The following is a 17,033-nucleotide window of genomic DNA, read 5'->3' as shown; positions in this document are numbered from 1 at the left end:
CAAAAGCTGACAGAGGAGATTATTTCATCACAGCTGAAGGGCCATAAGAATATTTTCGAAAAGTAAACATTCCAGGAGACACCATTGGGAGCATTATAAGGAAGTTTAAAACTTACGGAACAGCTGCAAACCTGTCTGGCCTTGGAAGATAAATAAAAATTTACTAAAGGGCCCATACCAACTTTGTCAGAACAACTAAGAAAACTGTAAAAAAATGTAACTGTGAGACACCTACAGAATGACCTGATACCTGATACAAGTGGCAACTATATGACGTGCACTGAATTAACAAGGATGAGGTACTCCACTCTTGAACGCAAGAAACATCAAATTTTAGAATATGCCACAGGAATTTGGATTAGACTGCAGAGTTTTGGGAGAAAGTTATATGGACTGATGAAACCAAACTGGAACTGTTTGGAGATATAGGCCAACGGTAGGTCTGGGGTGCGAAAGATAGGCTTATAACCAGAAGAACACAATCCCCACGGTCAAGCATGGAGGAGAGTCATTGATAATTTGGGGCTGTATTTCTACGTCAGAAACTGTCAATCTTGATCTTGTACCTGGCCTCATGGATTCTCTGAAATACCAGGCCATTTTAAAGAGTAATGTGATGCTTTCTATTGACAAATTAAATCTTGGTGATCATTGGACATTCCAGCAATACTATAATCCCATCACGTCTCCAAGTCATCCGAAGCTTGGTTGAGAAAAAGATTTTGGAACGCCTGGAGTGGTCTCATTCACCAGATTTAAAGCCGATTGAAATTCTTTGGTGGGATTTAAAGAAGGCAGTTGCAGCACCCAAGCCATCAAACATCACTGAGTTAGAGACTTCTGCACAGCACGTACCAAAAACATTTGTTAGAAGTTATAAAAGCTAAAGAATGCTTTACAAAATACTGATGCATGGAGTTGAATAATACTGCACGTGCACATGTTTTAAAAGATTTACATTTTTCATTTGAACTTCAAATGTTAAGTCAAATTCTGTTGTCAAAAGAAATTAAATATGTATCAATAAATATTTTTTGTTGTTTAATTCGGTTTTTTTTGTCATTTATTGTCATTATTGTTAATTGACATCACAATAATATCTTTTGAGGAGAAGGTTAAATATTTCTGATTGCCACTGTATATGAATTGTTATTCGCTCAAATTTCATTTAAAACAATCTGATCCAATATGCTTGCACACCAGATAGATAGATAGATAGATAGATAGATAGATAGATAGATAGATAGATAGATAGATAGATAGATAGATAGTACAAGCAAGAATATTTAAAGAATATTAAGAATGTAAAAAAAAAAACTGATTTACTGATTACAGTAACGAGTCATGCTAGGAATCTAAGAACTGCACATCAAGGTGCAATAATGAGATAAAAATTAATATATTGTTTCTATGTACATTATGATTATATGTACAAATAACTGTAGATAACTGCACAAGTAAATTGTAGTAGTAAGAGAGAGAATAAAAGTACATGATCATATCAGTGCTATCACTTGGACAACCTAAGAGACTGTAGATTAAGGTGCATTGATGGATAACAGTGTAACATTCTGGTTAATAAATAAAGAGCAGAAGAGACTGTATATGTCCCTATTTATACTTATTTCAGAGATAGAGATCCCTGTCCTGGGAAACAGCAGAGTTATAGCAAAGTCTAAATGCAGTGGGCATATAAGAATTCCTGTAGCGTTCTTGATCAATCGTGTCGTCTGCAGGTTCTGTGTTGTTGTTTATCACATCTAGATAATAATATTTGGTAACAAAAGCTTTAATTGTGTCTTTTTAAATCATTATCATCATCTGATATCAAACCCAAATGATTTTATATTGCAAAAATGAAAAGAATTGGCTTTGCGGATCGTATATAGTGGTCGCTCAGTGTTTAGGGCTCCGGGTTACTAATTGGAAGATCTGGGATTCAAGCCCCTAGTTCGAGAAGTTGCAGAGGTGGAAAGAGTAATAAAATATTCGACTCAAGTAAAAATACAGTTCCTTCAATGAAATTTTACTTAACTACAAGTAAAGTTACCAGTCTAAAAATCTACTCAAGTAAAAGTAAAAAGTAGCACTTTTTTAACAGTGGGGGTGAGGTGGGGGATTCTAGTGTAGTTCAAAAAGGACAAGGATATAAATCTCAAACTAGTTGGATTTAAATAAAGGAACACCTTTACAAATTATAGTGCAATAACAACAAAAAAATGAGTTATGCACTACTTTCTCAGGAAAAAGAAAAAAATCTCCTGTTATAATGTCAATTCAGACAGTGAGCACACGCATTGAACAACTTTCCATCAAAAGCATTTTGCTTTCAGCTGAGTCTGCATCACTGTCTTCTCTCCTGTCTGTCTCCATCTGTCTTTCTTCTGAGCTTAGCGTGTTTGTTCTCCGGCCATCAATCAGTCAATGCAGTAGTTTCAAGGGCGTGATTTTTTCCCTTTTGCATTGTATTTATTTATTTATTTATACTCAGTTACAGATATTATTTCAAATGTAGCAAGGTACAATATTTTAAACAAAACATACTTAAGTAAAATTAAAATTACAATTACTTTAAACTGCACACACACACACACACACACACACACACACACACACACACACACATATATATATATATATATATATATATATATATATATATATATATATATATATATATTCTGCACAGATGAGTGACCAAAATTCCTCCACAGCGCTGCGCTGTAACAGACTCATTGCAAGTTATTGCAAACGCTTGATTGCAGCTGTTGCTGCTAAGGGTGGCCCAACCAATTATTAGGTTTAGGGGGAAAACACTTTTTCACACAGGGCCATGTAGTTTTGTATTTAGTTTTCCCTCAATAATAAAAACCTTCATTTAAAAACTGCATGTTGTGTTTACTTGTGTTATCTTTTACTAATATTTTAATTCATTTAATGATCTGAAACATTAAAGTGTGACAAACATGGAAGGGGGCAAACACTTTTTCACACCACTGTACATATATATATTGTAGAAGTACAAAAAAAACTCAATTACAGTAACGTGAGTAAATGTAATTTGTTATTTTCCATCTCTGCCAAGATGCCGCTCTTGGGCCCTTGAGCAAGGCCCTTAACCCTCCATGGCTGCTGTATCATGGCTGACTCTGCGCTCTGACCCTAGATTCCTATCATTCCTGGGATATGCGAAATACTTTCACTGGGCTGTATTGTACATGTGACAGGTAAAAATCCTCTTTCATTTTTCTTTCTTTTTATAAGCAAATTGAAATGTATAATATATTGTCCCATGATATTATCAGAATATCTAGACAGCACGAAGGATTCAGAAAACCTTTAGAGACGAGAAGTATTAGAACAAACAGATGTGTTACTGGGGAAAAATAGACGTCAATGAGGACATTGTAGTCCTGTAGTTGCTCTTTGAACTACAGCGACCACAATGCAAGGCGCTGGAAGCTCCTATCACCAAACATTTTGCCCACAGTGGAGTTGTGAACAAGCGGCTATGTCTCGTAACCGGGGAGAGAAATAGATTCCTGTTCGACACGATCGGGATTTATTTAACCGATCTCATAAGGTAGGATTTGTGTGTTTACATCTACACAGCAGTTTGTGCGGGGTGACGAGCTTGTTCGCGACAGTTCTGCTCCGCGGCAAAGTCAAAAGTGTGTCAACTGAGGCGTTAACGTTAGCAAGACTCCGGGATCAACCGTGTAAACACCACGGCACAGGTGATCGCCAGCGATCAGCTCGGAGTCGGTGATTGGGTGGAGTTAGCAGTGCCCATAGTCTTTTTTATTTACTTTGCCAAGTTATGTGAAATGAGTTGGTTATCCTGGTGTAGAAGGTAGCTGAGCTGGCTAAGGCTATACCTTAGGGCAACTGTCAAGCCATTGAGTAATGCACACGTCACATGGGGTAAGTGCATTAGCAGGTAATAATCACGGTGGTTATGCGGGATCGAGCGTGTATTTCATGTGATGTTGCGTGTTTGATGGGGTATGAGGTAGAACGCGTAGACCTTGACAGCTAGCTTGCATTAGCGCATTTTAGCTCGTTGGTAAAGCAGAAGAGATCATCTGACTGGGTCAATCGACAGTCGTTTAAAGTTGCTCGGGTTCGGTTCCTTTGAGCCTCAGCAAGAGGCGTGTATTTGGAAGCGATGCTTCATTCCTGGAGCTTTTTTTTGCACATGATTAGCAAAGCAGTTTAGATGACTTAGCGGCTATGCTATAACAGCCCGAACTCCACGTATTGGGCACGTCATCACGTGAGGAAGCGCGCTGAACTTCCCTAGTGGATGGTGATAGGCTGGCTGTGTGTCAAATGTCTTCGTGCTCACTATATAGGTAGGATAGGAAGGTGTATGCTCTGTAGAGCTGCTAGGGCGCTAGATGATTTATATGAATGCATTTGGGATTTACTGATGAGCAACACAGGGGGTTTATGAGAAGCTGGGTCACTGTGTAATGCAGAAGTTTCTAGGTAGAAAAGGACATTTAAAAACACATCATATATATATTTACATTAAATTAACAACCACTCATAACAGTATGTTAACAGTTTTTGAGCACAATTCACGGTGTAACCCACAAATGCAGGTTTAATCTCGGTCATGCAAAAAACAAGCCACATGTGAACATAATCCGAAAATACCACAGTCATCTATGGGCCAAAGCTCATTTACAATGTACTGAGGCAAAGTGGGAAAACTTTTGTGTTCAGACGAGTTAAAATTAAAAATAGTTTTTGGAAACCCTGAATGATGCATCCTCTGGACTAAAGAGGAGAGTGCATTAGTCCCTATGGTTTGGGCAACTTGCACATCTGGAAGGAGACTATCAATGCTGAGAGGTTTATACAGTACAGGTTTTAGAGCAACACATGCTTCCATCCAGACCCTGTCTAGGGTTAGGTTTGCTTATTTTCACAAAACAATGCTAAACTGCATTCAAATGCAGTCCAGATCTTTCACCAATTGAAAACTTTTGGTGCATCATGGAATAAAAAAATATGACAAAAAAGACCCAGGAGCTAGAATCCGGTATCGGACAAAAATGGAATTGGAACATTTCTCTCCCAAAACTTTAGCAACTGTTCTTTTCAGTTTCCAGATGTTGTTAAAGAAGAGGGGGTACTAGACATTGGTAAACATGGCACTGGCCCAACCTTTTTGAGACGTCTTACAGCCATCAAATTCAAAATGTTATTTTTTTTCTCCGTTAAAATGGTGCATTTCTTCAGATTAAACATTTGAAAAGTTTTATATGTTCTTTTGTAAATGAATATGGGTTAATGAGATCATTACATTCTTATTTTATTTACAGTTAACACTTTTCCCAACTTTTTTTCGAAATTGCGGCATTTGCGTTTATCTCCTCTGTTTATAGGTAAAAGTGAATAGTCATCGCTAAATGCATGAATGTTGCTATGATGAATATTAAGAAAGATTTAACAAGATTGTGCATTTTCATCTGGTTGCCTCTGACTATTAATCAATCCTTGCATTTTATCTTTTAGGTGAACATCAGTGATCAAGATGTGGACATTACATTGTTCATGACCTTGCATGGGATTCTTTCGAAGATCAGATATTCTGAGGATGGGATTTGAGATTTAGGTGCGCTAAGGACAATGAATTTACACCAAGTACTCACTGGGGCCGTCAACCCCGGAGACAATTGTTTCTCTGTCGGAAGCATAAACAACGTGCCGTTCACGGTAAGAACGCCATTGAAAAAATGCACTTGTGTGTCCAGAATAGTTGCACATTATTCAGTGTTTGGGCTGCTTTCATTCATCTGGTCTTTTCAACAAGACTTTCTGCACAGTCATCATCTAAAGATCAGCTGTTTGCTGATCGAATGGATGTTTTATTCACTGGCCAGTGTTTTTCTTTGGAATGCTCAAAATGGCAGTCAGTAGTAGTTGTTTTTGATCATGAGGGGAGCATCTAAATTGGATTGAACCAGGGGGTATGAATTTGATATCAGTGTGTAAGTGTTAATGTCAGCCGCATTGGTTTTAATGACCCAGAGAACCTCTGCTGATTAGAACGAGTCAACGGAAGAAGCTGGATACTTTCTTTTTATATTTTAAAGTTCCCTCATAAAAGTTTTATATTTCCTTCTCTGTGTTAGTGCTGGAATAATGAAATGTCAAGAAAAATTCATATTGGCCATTTGCCAAAAAGTTGAACCCTTGTATAAGCTGTGAGGAGAAATGAAAATATATAAAAAAAAAAAGAAATCTAAAGAGAAACAGTGACTGATCTTTGAATAACATGAAGTTGTTTTAAACTTTAATATTTGCAAGTTTTTTGCTTACTCTATTATCACTATTTATAGTTAGTTATAATTTTTTAAAGCTGATGCAATGTTGTTATGCCAAATATGCTTTTGTGCTTCAAATACATTTTCATGTCCTCCTATATGATAGGCCTATGCTTCTGGCTGTGATATTGTAATTCTGGGAAGTGATTTTGAGAGGCTTCAGATCATCCCAGGTGCCAAACATGGGAACATTCAAGTCGGGTGTGTGGACTGCTCTCAACAAGGACAGGTAAGATTATGGGATTTCCTTTGTCTCATCTTTTCTTCCATGATTATACTTAAGATTAAAAGGCACATACATCAGTGTTTTTTGTAAGTATGTTTTTCGACAAGATACATAATTACAGTCCATGTCATAACTTCTTATAGTTCTCAACTCAGATTTGAAGTTCAGGTTTATACTGTATAACTTTTGGCCTGGCTTTTGACTATTGTCTTTTATCTCAGAATTCATCAAATTTTCACATGAATACATGGACTTCTGTATGTAGTGTATTAAATCTTAAAAGACCACCATAATTTCACATTAAAAAACATTCTTAATGAATGATCACTTATCTAAAGGGCAGTTGATAGTTGGTCACAGTTGGAGCAAACCAATAATACTATGTGGAAATCGGAGAATTCAGTTCCTTCGAAGTAAGCTGTTTATGGTTAAAGCAATCCACAGCAGCTTTAGTTGTGGTTATGTGATCACATGTGAACCCATTCTGCCATCAAAACAGGAAGTGTACTTCCTGAGAGAAAAAAAAAACACCAACCATGCAGAATTTTTATTTTCGTATATTAAATTGAAGATATTAATCTCATGCTTCCATATTTTATTGAAATATGGTAGAAAGGTTTTTATATAAGTTGTGGTCACAGCTTGGTGTTGAATTGCTGTCTGTTACTTACTGATCACAGACTGATGATGCACCATCATGGTTTAGAGAAGTCTTAAGCCAAATATGTCACAGAGTGACTCACTCTTGCATGATGACAAGCTAGGAAGTAGCACTTATATACCTAGACTAGTGTAATAGAAAATAACACGAGAGAGACAAATAGATTGTCTTTTTAAACAAAAGTGTCAAAACGTGGATGTCTAGAAATGGATCTTATTTTTTGTGTACAATTCTGGAAACACAGACAAAGTTCAAGGCTGTGTAACTATTTACTGTTATTTAAAGCATTTCATGTTGTCATCTACAGATTGCTGCATCCTATGGAAACATTGTTTGCATATTTGAGCCTGTGTTGTTGAGCCAAAAGGAAAAGATGCAAACGGTGAGCTTATGTTTCGCAACTAGCAACCCAGTGATGTTACTTTTAGGATTGTGTCATCGTAATTGTATACTGTGTCTCTCAACAGAAACTGAACTATCACTGGCAAACCACAGGCCAGTTTATTTTACAGTCTATAGCACACAACATTGCCTGGAGCCCCACAGGTACAGAGAATCATTATTAAATCAGTGCTTGCTCCCAGAATAGTCCTTTTTTTCCTCTGGTACATAATGTGTGTGTATGTGTGCGCGTAGGTACTAGTCTTTTGACTGGTTCAAGTTGCCTGCAGTTATGGTCCAATCTGAAACTCTGTGGTGGTGCTCAAGAGGAGATGGGTGGTGACTCTCTGTCCTCTTGGAGGTCTATATGGCAGTGCAAGTAAGATTTTGTGAAGTATTTAAGTACTTGAAACTTTCATCTCATTTCACCAAGATGTCATTTGTTTAGAGTCTGTAGTTCTGGCACTAATACACTGCACTTTCTCTCTGTTTATAACACAGGACTGCGTCACCTGTTCACCTCATTAAGTTTAGTCCAGATGGAGAGTTTTTTGCCACAGTGGGGCAGGTTTGTATGCGTTTTAGTTCTTGCTTGCTATCTGCTTCAAATTCAGTATGTTTTGTTTGTACTGAATTATGAGTGTGATCTTGTGTGATCTCAGGATGACTGTTTGGTAAAAGTGTGGTATAGCACAGGCAAGTGGCAGTTTGATGCCGCAAAGCTGTTCAGTCCACCTGAACACAACCCTCAGGGGAAGCCGGACTTCTCCTTCATCTACTTAGCTCATCCACGCTCAGTCACTGGCTTCTCCTGGAGAAAAATCAGCAAATACATACCCAGGTAAGGGATTTCGATGGCTGAAAAAATGACTGATAGGCAAAAATAAATGTATATTTATATAATCCTGTGGCACCACATAAAAATTCTATGCACATGGTATTATTATTTTAATTTATTTGACCCCAAGAAATTGCAACTCCATTAACTTAATTATAAGTAAATAACTTTTTTCCTAAAGAATATACCAGAAGAAAGTGATATATATCCAGTCTATAAAAGTACCGTATTTTCCAGACTATAAGCCGCTACTTTTTTCCCACGCTTTGAACCCTGCAGCTTAAACAATGAAGCGGCTAATTTATGGATTTTTCCTGGGTCACAAGCTTCAAGCCAAAAAACTGAGCCCCATAACATTAGACCAATGAAATTGCCGAACGGGTTCAGGTGAACCAATGAAACTCTTTATATTAAATCAGATGCGCTCCCACTGAATCAGGCTGCAACACATCATAAATATGGATGATGTTCCTCTGATGTTTGACCTGCCGCTCACTCGGACTGTCTACAGGAAATGCAAATCATTCGTAACACTGAAAACAACCGGGCATGAAAAAACTTCACCTGTGTTCTGAGCTGCACGGCATCGGGAGAAAAGCTTCACCGATGGTGATTTTTAAACGCATGACGATGCCAAAAGATAAACTTTGTTGTGAAAGGAAGGAGGAAGACAGTGAACAATTACTTTCTTGGTAGGCTACTGTTTAGATACAAGCTGTGTAACAGACACTGTCTTTCATTAAAGCCTGTGTAAAGTTCATTAGTTTCAATGTAGACACCTGCAATCAGTGGGTGCGGCTTATATAGTCCGGAAATTACGGTAATAATAAGTCCCTCATAATCACTAATCCCTGATATTAACTACAGATTATAAGTCTATATTAATATAAATAATAATAATAATATAAATGATATATATAAATTGAGTAGTGTAATATAAATAAAAAAGGTCTTTATAAATAACTTCATATTGTTTAGTTGTGGATAGTTCGTTTGTTTAAGTGTTTTGAGACACCCACAGCCACACACAGATTCACACCCTGTATTGCTAAACACAATGGCTAATTAATGAGTGACATCTGGACTTGTATGAACCTGTGTATTACAAAGGTTGTTTTGTAGAGTGGAATAAATGTATTTTTATAGCATGTCCTGCAATGTACACTGCTAAACAATGTAGTACTGTGAGGAAAACACATGGATTACTTTTTGTATTTGAATATTTGTAATATTTCCTTACCACCCATTGAGCTGTAGTCATAGACAGTGATTTAATGTCTATAAGTGTCTATAAATAAAAACATGCCTTTAGGACTGAAAAACCTGGGGAGGCTGAAGAAGCCATATTTTTACATTTGTTGTTAAATTTTATAACAAGAATATTCAAGTAGTAATAACAAAAAATACTCTGCTATGACGATGAGAGGATTACAAATATTGAAATGATTTAATAGTAGTATATTTTCTCTCTCTCTCTCTCTCTCTCTCTCTCTCTCTCTCTCTCTCTCTCTCTCTGTGTGTGTGTGTGTGATTGGCAATTTATTTAAAACTGCATTTAAACTAAAACAGGCTAATAAAAAGTTTAAGACCACAGCCCAAAAATCCCCACAACAGAACTAAAAGTGTCAAAATAGGACTCCATAGTGAGTAGCCCCACCGTTGTTGTTGTTAACTTCAAACACTCGTTTCGACATGCTTAATGAAATTGTTTTCACGTTGCTCAATGTGGTGAAGATTGCTTCACGAAGGACATCCACAGTCTGAAACTGACGTCCGTTTTGGTAAACTTCCTTGCCATCCTTTCCAAACATTCTTAAGGGGATTTAGATCAGGGGAACACACAGGATAGTCCAGAAGTGCAGCATTATTGTCCTGGAAGAAGTCCCTTGTCAGGCGGGCAGTGTGAACTGCAGCGTTGTCCTGTTGAAAGACCCAGTCATTACCACACAGACGAGGGCCCTTAGTCAAGCGGGATGCCTGCTGCAACATGTACACATAGCCAGATGCCGTTTGACTTCCTTGCACAACCTGAAGCTCCATTTTCCCCATTGTAAGAAAAAGCACCCCAGATCATGATGGAGCCTCCTCCAAAACATCTCCAGTGGGATCTCCTTGTCATCACAGTATCGTTGGATGCCATCAGGATCATCCAGGTTAAATTTTTTCTGTACGAAAATACAATTTTCCTTAATCTTTCAATGTCTCATGTTTAGTGCCCCCATGCAAATTCCAAATGGACAAGTTTGTGGTGTGGGAGGAGACGTGGCTTTCGAAGACGTTTTTTCCTCTTTAAGCCCTTCTCTCGCAGATGGAGTCTTATGGTTATTGGGCTTCAGTCAGCATCAGTAAGGGCCTTAATTTGGGTCGATCCTCCGGCCCAGTAAAGGTGAAATTATTTTGGGTTTACCACTTGATTTTTTGGCCCATAACTCTCAGGATCTAAGAAATTTAAAACGACTGTCTTACTGCGTCCAGCCTCGGCAGCAATGGCGCGTTGCGAGAGCCCTTGCTTGTGCAGCTCAACAATCCTGCCACTTTCAAAAACAGAAAGTTTGCTTTTTGCTATCAGGAGATCATGACATTGTGACTTCTGAAGGACAATGACATTAAAGCCATATTTTTGCACAGATTTAAAATTTTAAAGGCTGTGGTCTTAAACTTTTGATCAGCTGATAAACAGCCTTTTTGAGTTTAAGTGCAGTTTTTTAATAAATTGCCTACTCTCTATTTTTTGTCTCTTGCTCTTGTTTCTTCTTTTGGCATTTTGAAGAAGTATTTGCAACCTGGTTATGATCCACCAGCATGAAATGCGAATACTTGAAATGTTTCCCCCGGTCTTAAGATTTTGTTCAGGAGTGTATATAATGTGTAGTGACATCAAACTGCTCCTTCCTCGAGTCAGTACTAAAAAGGGCTTAGGTCAGAATTGTGTGTAACAGAGAAATGCCTGGTTCAGGCAAATTCCACCATGTGCATGTCGACTGCCTAAATAGCACTTAGTGTGTAGTTGTCTGAGGTGAATATGTGTGAAATTTCGGTATTAACTCCTCATTATCTATGTGTAACTCAACTCTAAATGTGACCCATGGCGTTATGTCACACAAAGGAGCCATTGTGAATTTAACAGTGCCTTCTCTGCTTCCAGAGGTGCTGTGTGTAATGTGTTACTGACCTGCTGTAAAGACAGTGTGTGTCGGCTATGGGCTGAAACTCTGCTGCCCAGCGACTGCCTGCTCTCTGGACTGAGACAAAATCATGGTAGCAGCAGCAACGATAAACTCAAGTCCAGTAACATTAAAAAGGCTCATTACAATAACAAAGGCCAGAGTCGAAACCTGCCCGAGGTGAGTGACAGTTCAACCATGATGAAACGGCTATGTAAAAATACTGAGAAATTGGATTATTTATGAGGAAACCTGTGTAGAGGATATATGGCTGATCTGAACACTTCAAATTATGAAGTGGACTTTCAGAGGCATAGTGCAGTTTGTTTCATGCCCTTTCATGTCTGCAACCTTCTGATGTACTTTTATTCTCCCATTGCTGAGATCTCAGAATGCAGTGTTTAAAAAACTGTTATAGAGAAAAAGTGGAAGAATGAGCTTTTAAATATAACAATAAATGTAGTGTGGATTAATATAATTAAAGTGTAGTGAAATAGAGACTATCTTGTTCTACAACAACTCAGAATACAATAATACAAATCATTTACTATTAACTGTAGTCTGCCTGTTGCTATGCACTATATTAACCTCTAATTAATCAATTGGAAAGAGACCAACACAGAATCTCTTTTTACTACATATTAAATGGATATTGGACAATTTTCAGCACATTTGCAAAACTAAGATTATGATACAATTAAAATGGCAACTTGCTGTATGGCTATGTATCATAAAATCAGTTAGTTAATGGTTTTAAATATTCAAATGAATCAAATTAATTTTGCTGTTAAATTAAGTATAAGCAAGCTTGGAAATTTGTTGGCAAATGTTTTTTATTTAACTTTTTTTTTTTAATGTAACTTTTTTTTTTATTTATTTTTTTATTTTTTGATGGTGCATAGCCCACCATGGCCGAATTGAGTCGGGGACCAGTAAGAGGTTTGGCTCACGCAAGACTTCTCCCTGAGCAGCAGAATAAGCATCAAACCCACAGAGCCACGATCGCTCATGCCAATGCACTGTGCCACTTTCACATCGCTGCTAGCATCAACCCAGCCACAGGTACCTTCTTTTCCATCCACGAACAAACAGGTTTTAACAGAAACAAACAAAAATTATTTGTATTTTTAACTGTTTCTAAAGTTTGAGAATAACCAGTCCATCGAAATCAACTTCTACATACGTGTGCATTTCCGTTCCTCTGTTATGCATGCTTGCATGTGTGTGCTTTTTTATTTTTTTTTACAAAAAGTCTGAAAGATTTATGTATGTGTGTGGGAGGAAGTTGTTTGTCATGTCTCAGATGTGTTTTTTCCCACTGTAACCACACAAGATATTCAGTGTGAATGATCAAAGGTTTTTGCTGTATATTAATCAGAGTGCAATAGAAGAAAAAGTAACTGTTACAACACAAGGGTTAACTCAGACATTCACAAGCCCTCACTGAGCACTTTAAGGTTTGCCTGAACACTTACACTTTCATGCAAATATAAAATCGGCCAATCACGTGGCAGCAGTGCAGCGCATAAATAGATCATTGATACACTCATTAGCAGCTTCACAAATTGTTCACTTGCAACAGTCTCAAGAGGTTAATCAGAATGGTGCAATGAAGAAAAAACATCTAGTGAACTGTAACTCATTGCAAAGAAAGGCATTACTGATGGAGGTCAATAAAGAATGGCCTGACTGTATAAACCGCTCTGTACAATTTAGCAGTAATGCATCTTTAGGTAACAATAATAAGCTTTTGCTCCATTTCGCTCCTTTCGGTCATTTTGTAATGTATAACGTCTAGAGCTGCAACAACTAATCGATAAAATTTATAGTACATCTATTTGAAATTAGTTGTCAACGACATTAAAAATGGCGGACAGTACAGGGTCAAACGGCAGCAGGAAAAAAATGTGCGTCCCAAGTCATCCAAGGCAATGGAGCATTTTAAATTAAACGCAAGGCATGGGAGCATTTTATATTAAACACAAAAAAGAAAACTGTACCTGGACGTTATGCAAAACGAGTTTGTGTGGCATGGAAGTACCACATTGATGCATGCATCAGCACTGTTAGTAAAAACTTTATAATCCTCATGTGAAAATGGTGTAGTATAATGAAGCGCTATTGTGTAAACTGTTTGTAACTTCGGGACAGTCGCACTGGATCTGTTATGTCGTGACTCGCAAGCATCAGGTTGCGCGATCAGCTCGCTCTCGGCGTAGTGATGGATTCAATTAAAACGGTGCGAACAAACAAATCTAAAAGCAGCAAATAACAGCAGCAGTAAACGTTTACATTTTTAGTCACTGTTGTGGTTTTCCGTGAATGCTTATACATTTATAGCATTTGTCTACTACAACAGTTACTTGTTTTCAATAATGATTTACTGCGGCTTTACTATGTCCAAATGCTTATTTTTAACGTTTGTATATTTACTTTATGCATATATCATTTAATTATTTTACTAAATTAGTCAAGTCAAGAAGCTTTTATTGTTGTTTCAACCGTATATAGCTGACGCAGTACACAGTGAAATGGGACAACGTTCCTCCACAACCCTGGTGCTATATAAACAACAATAAAATATACATATATACAACAATAAAGCTACATCAAAGAGAAACACAGAGCTAAGGACAAGTAAGTGTCCTCGCCACATAAAGGGCATCGTGTGCAACCTGGTGCAAACGGTGCAAGACGACAGGGCAAAAGACAATACAAGACAGTGTAGGACAAATACACAAAATACACCGCGAGTAAACCTACTGTATATTATACTGTGCAGTGTGCAAGACAGAACTGGATACAGCAGTGTTCTTGTAAAGAACACAAAATGTAAACATAGAAGGTTGCGCAAAACAGCAATAGCAGCAGTCAAATGGATGTACGAAAACAGCATGTAAACAGTTGTGTACTAATAATAATACGGGTGATACTGAAGTCATGGATGTGTGAAATGAGTATGAGTGTGTGTTTGAGTTCAGTTTGTAGCAGTTAAGTACACACAGTTGATTGAGTTTGTGTGTGAGTTTTCAGTTCAGTTTTTGTAGGTTAAGGAGCCTGATGGCTTGAGGGCTGTTGCATAGTCGGGATGTGACGGCCCCGAATGTTTCCCTGATGGAAGAAAAGTGAAAGGTTTGTGTGAGGCTTGTGTGGGGGCATCCACAATGCTGTTTGCATTGGGGATGCAGCGTGAGGTGTAAATGTCTGTGATGAAGTGGAGAGAGACTCCAATGATCTTCACAGCTGTCCTCACTATCTTCTGTATAGGCAGTGTTGCAGCTGCTCAGGATACTTTCAATGGTCCCTCTGTAGAACGTGGTCAAGATAGGGGGCGGGAGATGGGCTTTCCTCAGCTTTTTAAAAAAGTAGAGACTTTGCTGGGCTTTCTTGGTCTTCTCTGCCAGATGAACACTAAGGAATTTGGTGCTCTTAACAATCTCCACTTAGGAGCCATCAATGATCAGTGGAGAATGGTCACTCTGTGCTCTCATGAAGTCAACAATCATCTCTTTTGTTTTGTCAACTTTCAGAGACAGGTTGTTGGCTCTACACCAGGCTGTTAACTTTTGCACCTCCTCTCTGTAAGCTGACTAATCGTTCTTGCTGATGAGACCCACAACGGTCGTGTCATCGGCGAACTTGACGATGTGGTTCGAGCTGTGCATTGCTACACAGTTGTGAGTCAGCAACGTTAAGAGCAGTGGTCTGAGCACACAGCCCTGAGGGGCCCCAGTGCTCAGTGTGGTGGTGCTGGAGATGCTGTTTCCGATCCGGACTGACTGATGTCTCCCAGTCATGATTAATTAATTTTATATTATAGATATCACAAATGAACAAAATTACAGAAAGGTGATAAAATACTAGGAAAAGAGGTGATACTGTATATTGATGTAAAATGCTGAGTTTCTTTTGTTAGTTGTTTTGTTCTTGTTCTCCCTTTTTAATGGTATTTGTATGTATGGTTGAAATGCAATAAAAAGATTGACAACAAAAGAAATGCATCCCGGAATGCATAAACCATTGAAAATTGAGCAGATGGGCTATAACAAGAGGAAACCACCTTGGGTTCCACTTCAGTCAGCCAAAAAACAGAACACTAAAACTGTAGTGGTCTGCTCACTCACTGTTTTTGCTGATTAAGAATTCGAATTTGATACTAACAGCATGAACCCACATACTCAACCCTGTGTCTTGTGTTGACAGTCTGGTGAGGGTAGAGTACTGGTGTGGGGTTGTCTCTGGACAACAACCTGTTTTGAGTATTTGTTGCTGACCATGTGCATTTCTTCATGTCTACAATTTCCCATTTTTAAATGGTTACATAATAATGCACTTTGTCATTATGCAATTATTGTCATTCCCAGCATGAAATTGTACCTGAAAGATAAAATAGACCAGAATTCTCAAGAATTGTTACCAACATATAATAGAACCAGATGCCATGATCAATTGAGGCTGTTTTGAGAACATAGGAAGACCCAGTATTAGTAGAAAATTCCTAATAATGTGCTCAGTGAGTGTGCATAACACATTATTTGGACTACACTGGTATTATCCGCAACAATTTTAACCAGACTATCTCTTATGCTTGTGTGTTTATGTTGAGTGCTTGATTTTCAGAGAGCTGTAATAATTATCCGACAAGATAATTAATGTTGTACTGAATGTAATTATTCAAGACCATGCACATCCACATTCACTGGATTATATTAAAACCCTGTTTGTTTAAAATTTCCTAAACAGATTTGTCTAAAAGCTAATGAACTGTTATTCCAGATATTCCTCTGCTGCCTTCCATATCATCTCTGAGCGGTTCAGATGATGAGGAGCCTGGTGGACCCTTCAATGTTCACTGGCTCAACAACAAAGAGCTGCACCTGACTCTCACCATGGAGGTGTTCCTTCAGCAGCTCAGGACCAATTTGGAGCTTCAAAACCCAACACATGATGGTAGCTGTTGTCATCGTTTTAAACATTTGAAGTCCTTTTTATTAACTATGTCAATTTAGCAGTGGCATTTATTTGGGAATTGTATACACATAAGGTATATCCTTTTTACATGAGTACAGGCTGTGATGAGGAAGACAATTCTCTAGACCCTGAAAACAAAGAAGGAGAGACTTGCTGCAAAAATGGAGCCTCAATTCCTCTCCCTAAAGCGGCAGTGAATCACCAGGTGGAGGTGTTACTGAGTGACTGGAACAGGGGAGCAGACATGCTTTTTAGCATCCACCCCATGGACGGATCTCTACTGGTGTGGCATATTGATTGGCTGGATGAATACCAGCCCGGGATGTTCCGACAGGCACAGGTAGGCACAACATTTAATGCATGCTTATAAGATCATTTTTCTTACTTCTTCTTAAAAAGATCTATATAAATAGCTTTACATTTACGGCAGACGAACTTATCCAGAGTGACTTAC

At 38.1% G+C, this 17,033-nt stretch overlaps 1 protein-coding gene and 1 long non-coding RNA gene across 4 annotated transcripts in view; one reads left to right on the top strand and one right to left on the bottom strand.

The window, feature by feature from the left end:
- Positions 1-3,842, bottom strand: part of LOC124399596 — a 6,528-nt gene extending 2,686 nt beyond the window's left edge. The window contains exon 1 of the long non-coding RNA XR_006928260.1: positions 3,810-3,842. This is a non-coding gene — a long non-coding RNA (uncharacterized LOC124399596). The remainder of the gene's footprint in view (positions 1-3,809) is intronic.
- dmxl1 (Dmx-like 1) overlaps positions 3,368-17,033 on the top strand; it is a 39,295-nt gene continuing 25,629 nt past the window's right edge. For 2 of the 3 annotated variants that reach the window (XM_046870612.1, XM_046870610.1), the window contains exons 1-12: positions 3,368-3,583; positions 5,527-5,727; positions 6,445-6,567; positions 7,533-7,607; positions 7,693-7,771; positions 7,862-7,985; positions 8,108-8,174; positions 8,269-8,447; positions 11,590-11,788; positions 12,511-12,670; positions 16,385-16,558; positions 16,678-16,919. In XM_046870612.1, the coding sequence (XP_046726568.1) occupies positions 5,641-5,727; positions 6,445-6,567; positions 7,533-7,607; positions 7,693-7,771; positions 7,862-7,985; positions 8,108-8,174; positions 8,269-8,447; positions 11,590-11,788; positions 12,511-12,670; positions 16,385-16,558; positions 16,678-16,919 (1,509 nt within the window). In that variant the 5' untranslated portion in view covers positions 3,368-3,583; positions 5,527-5,640. The other variant, XM_046870611.1, reaches the window with a different exon arrangement.

Source organism: Silurus meridionalis, chromosome 17 (genome assembly GCF_014805685.1).
Source record: "Silurus meridionalis isolate SWU-2019-XX chromosome 17, ASM1480568v1, whole genome shotgun sequence".
NCBI lineage: Eukaryota > Metazoa > Chordata > Actinopteri > Siluriformes > Siluridae > Silurus > Silurus meridionalis.
This window is presented reverse-complemented; position numbering and strand designations above follow the sequence as displayed.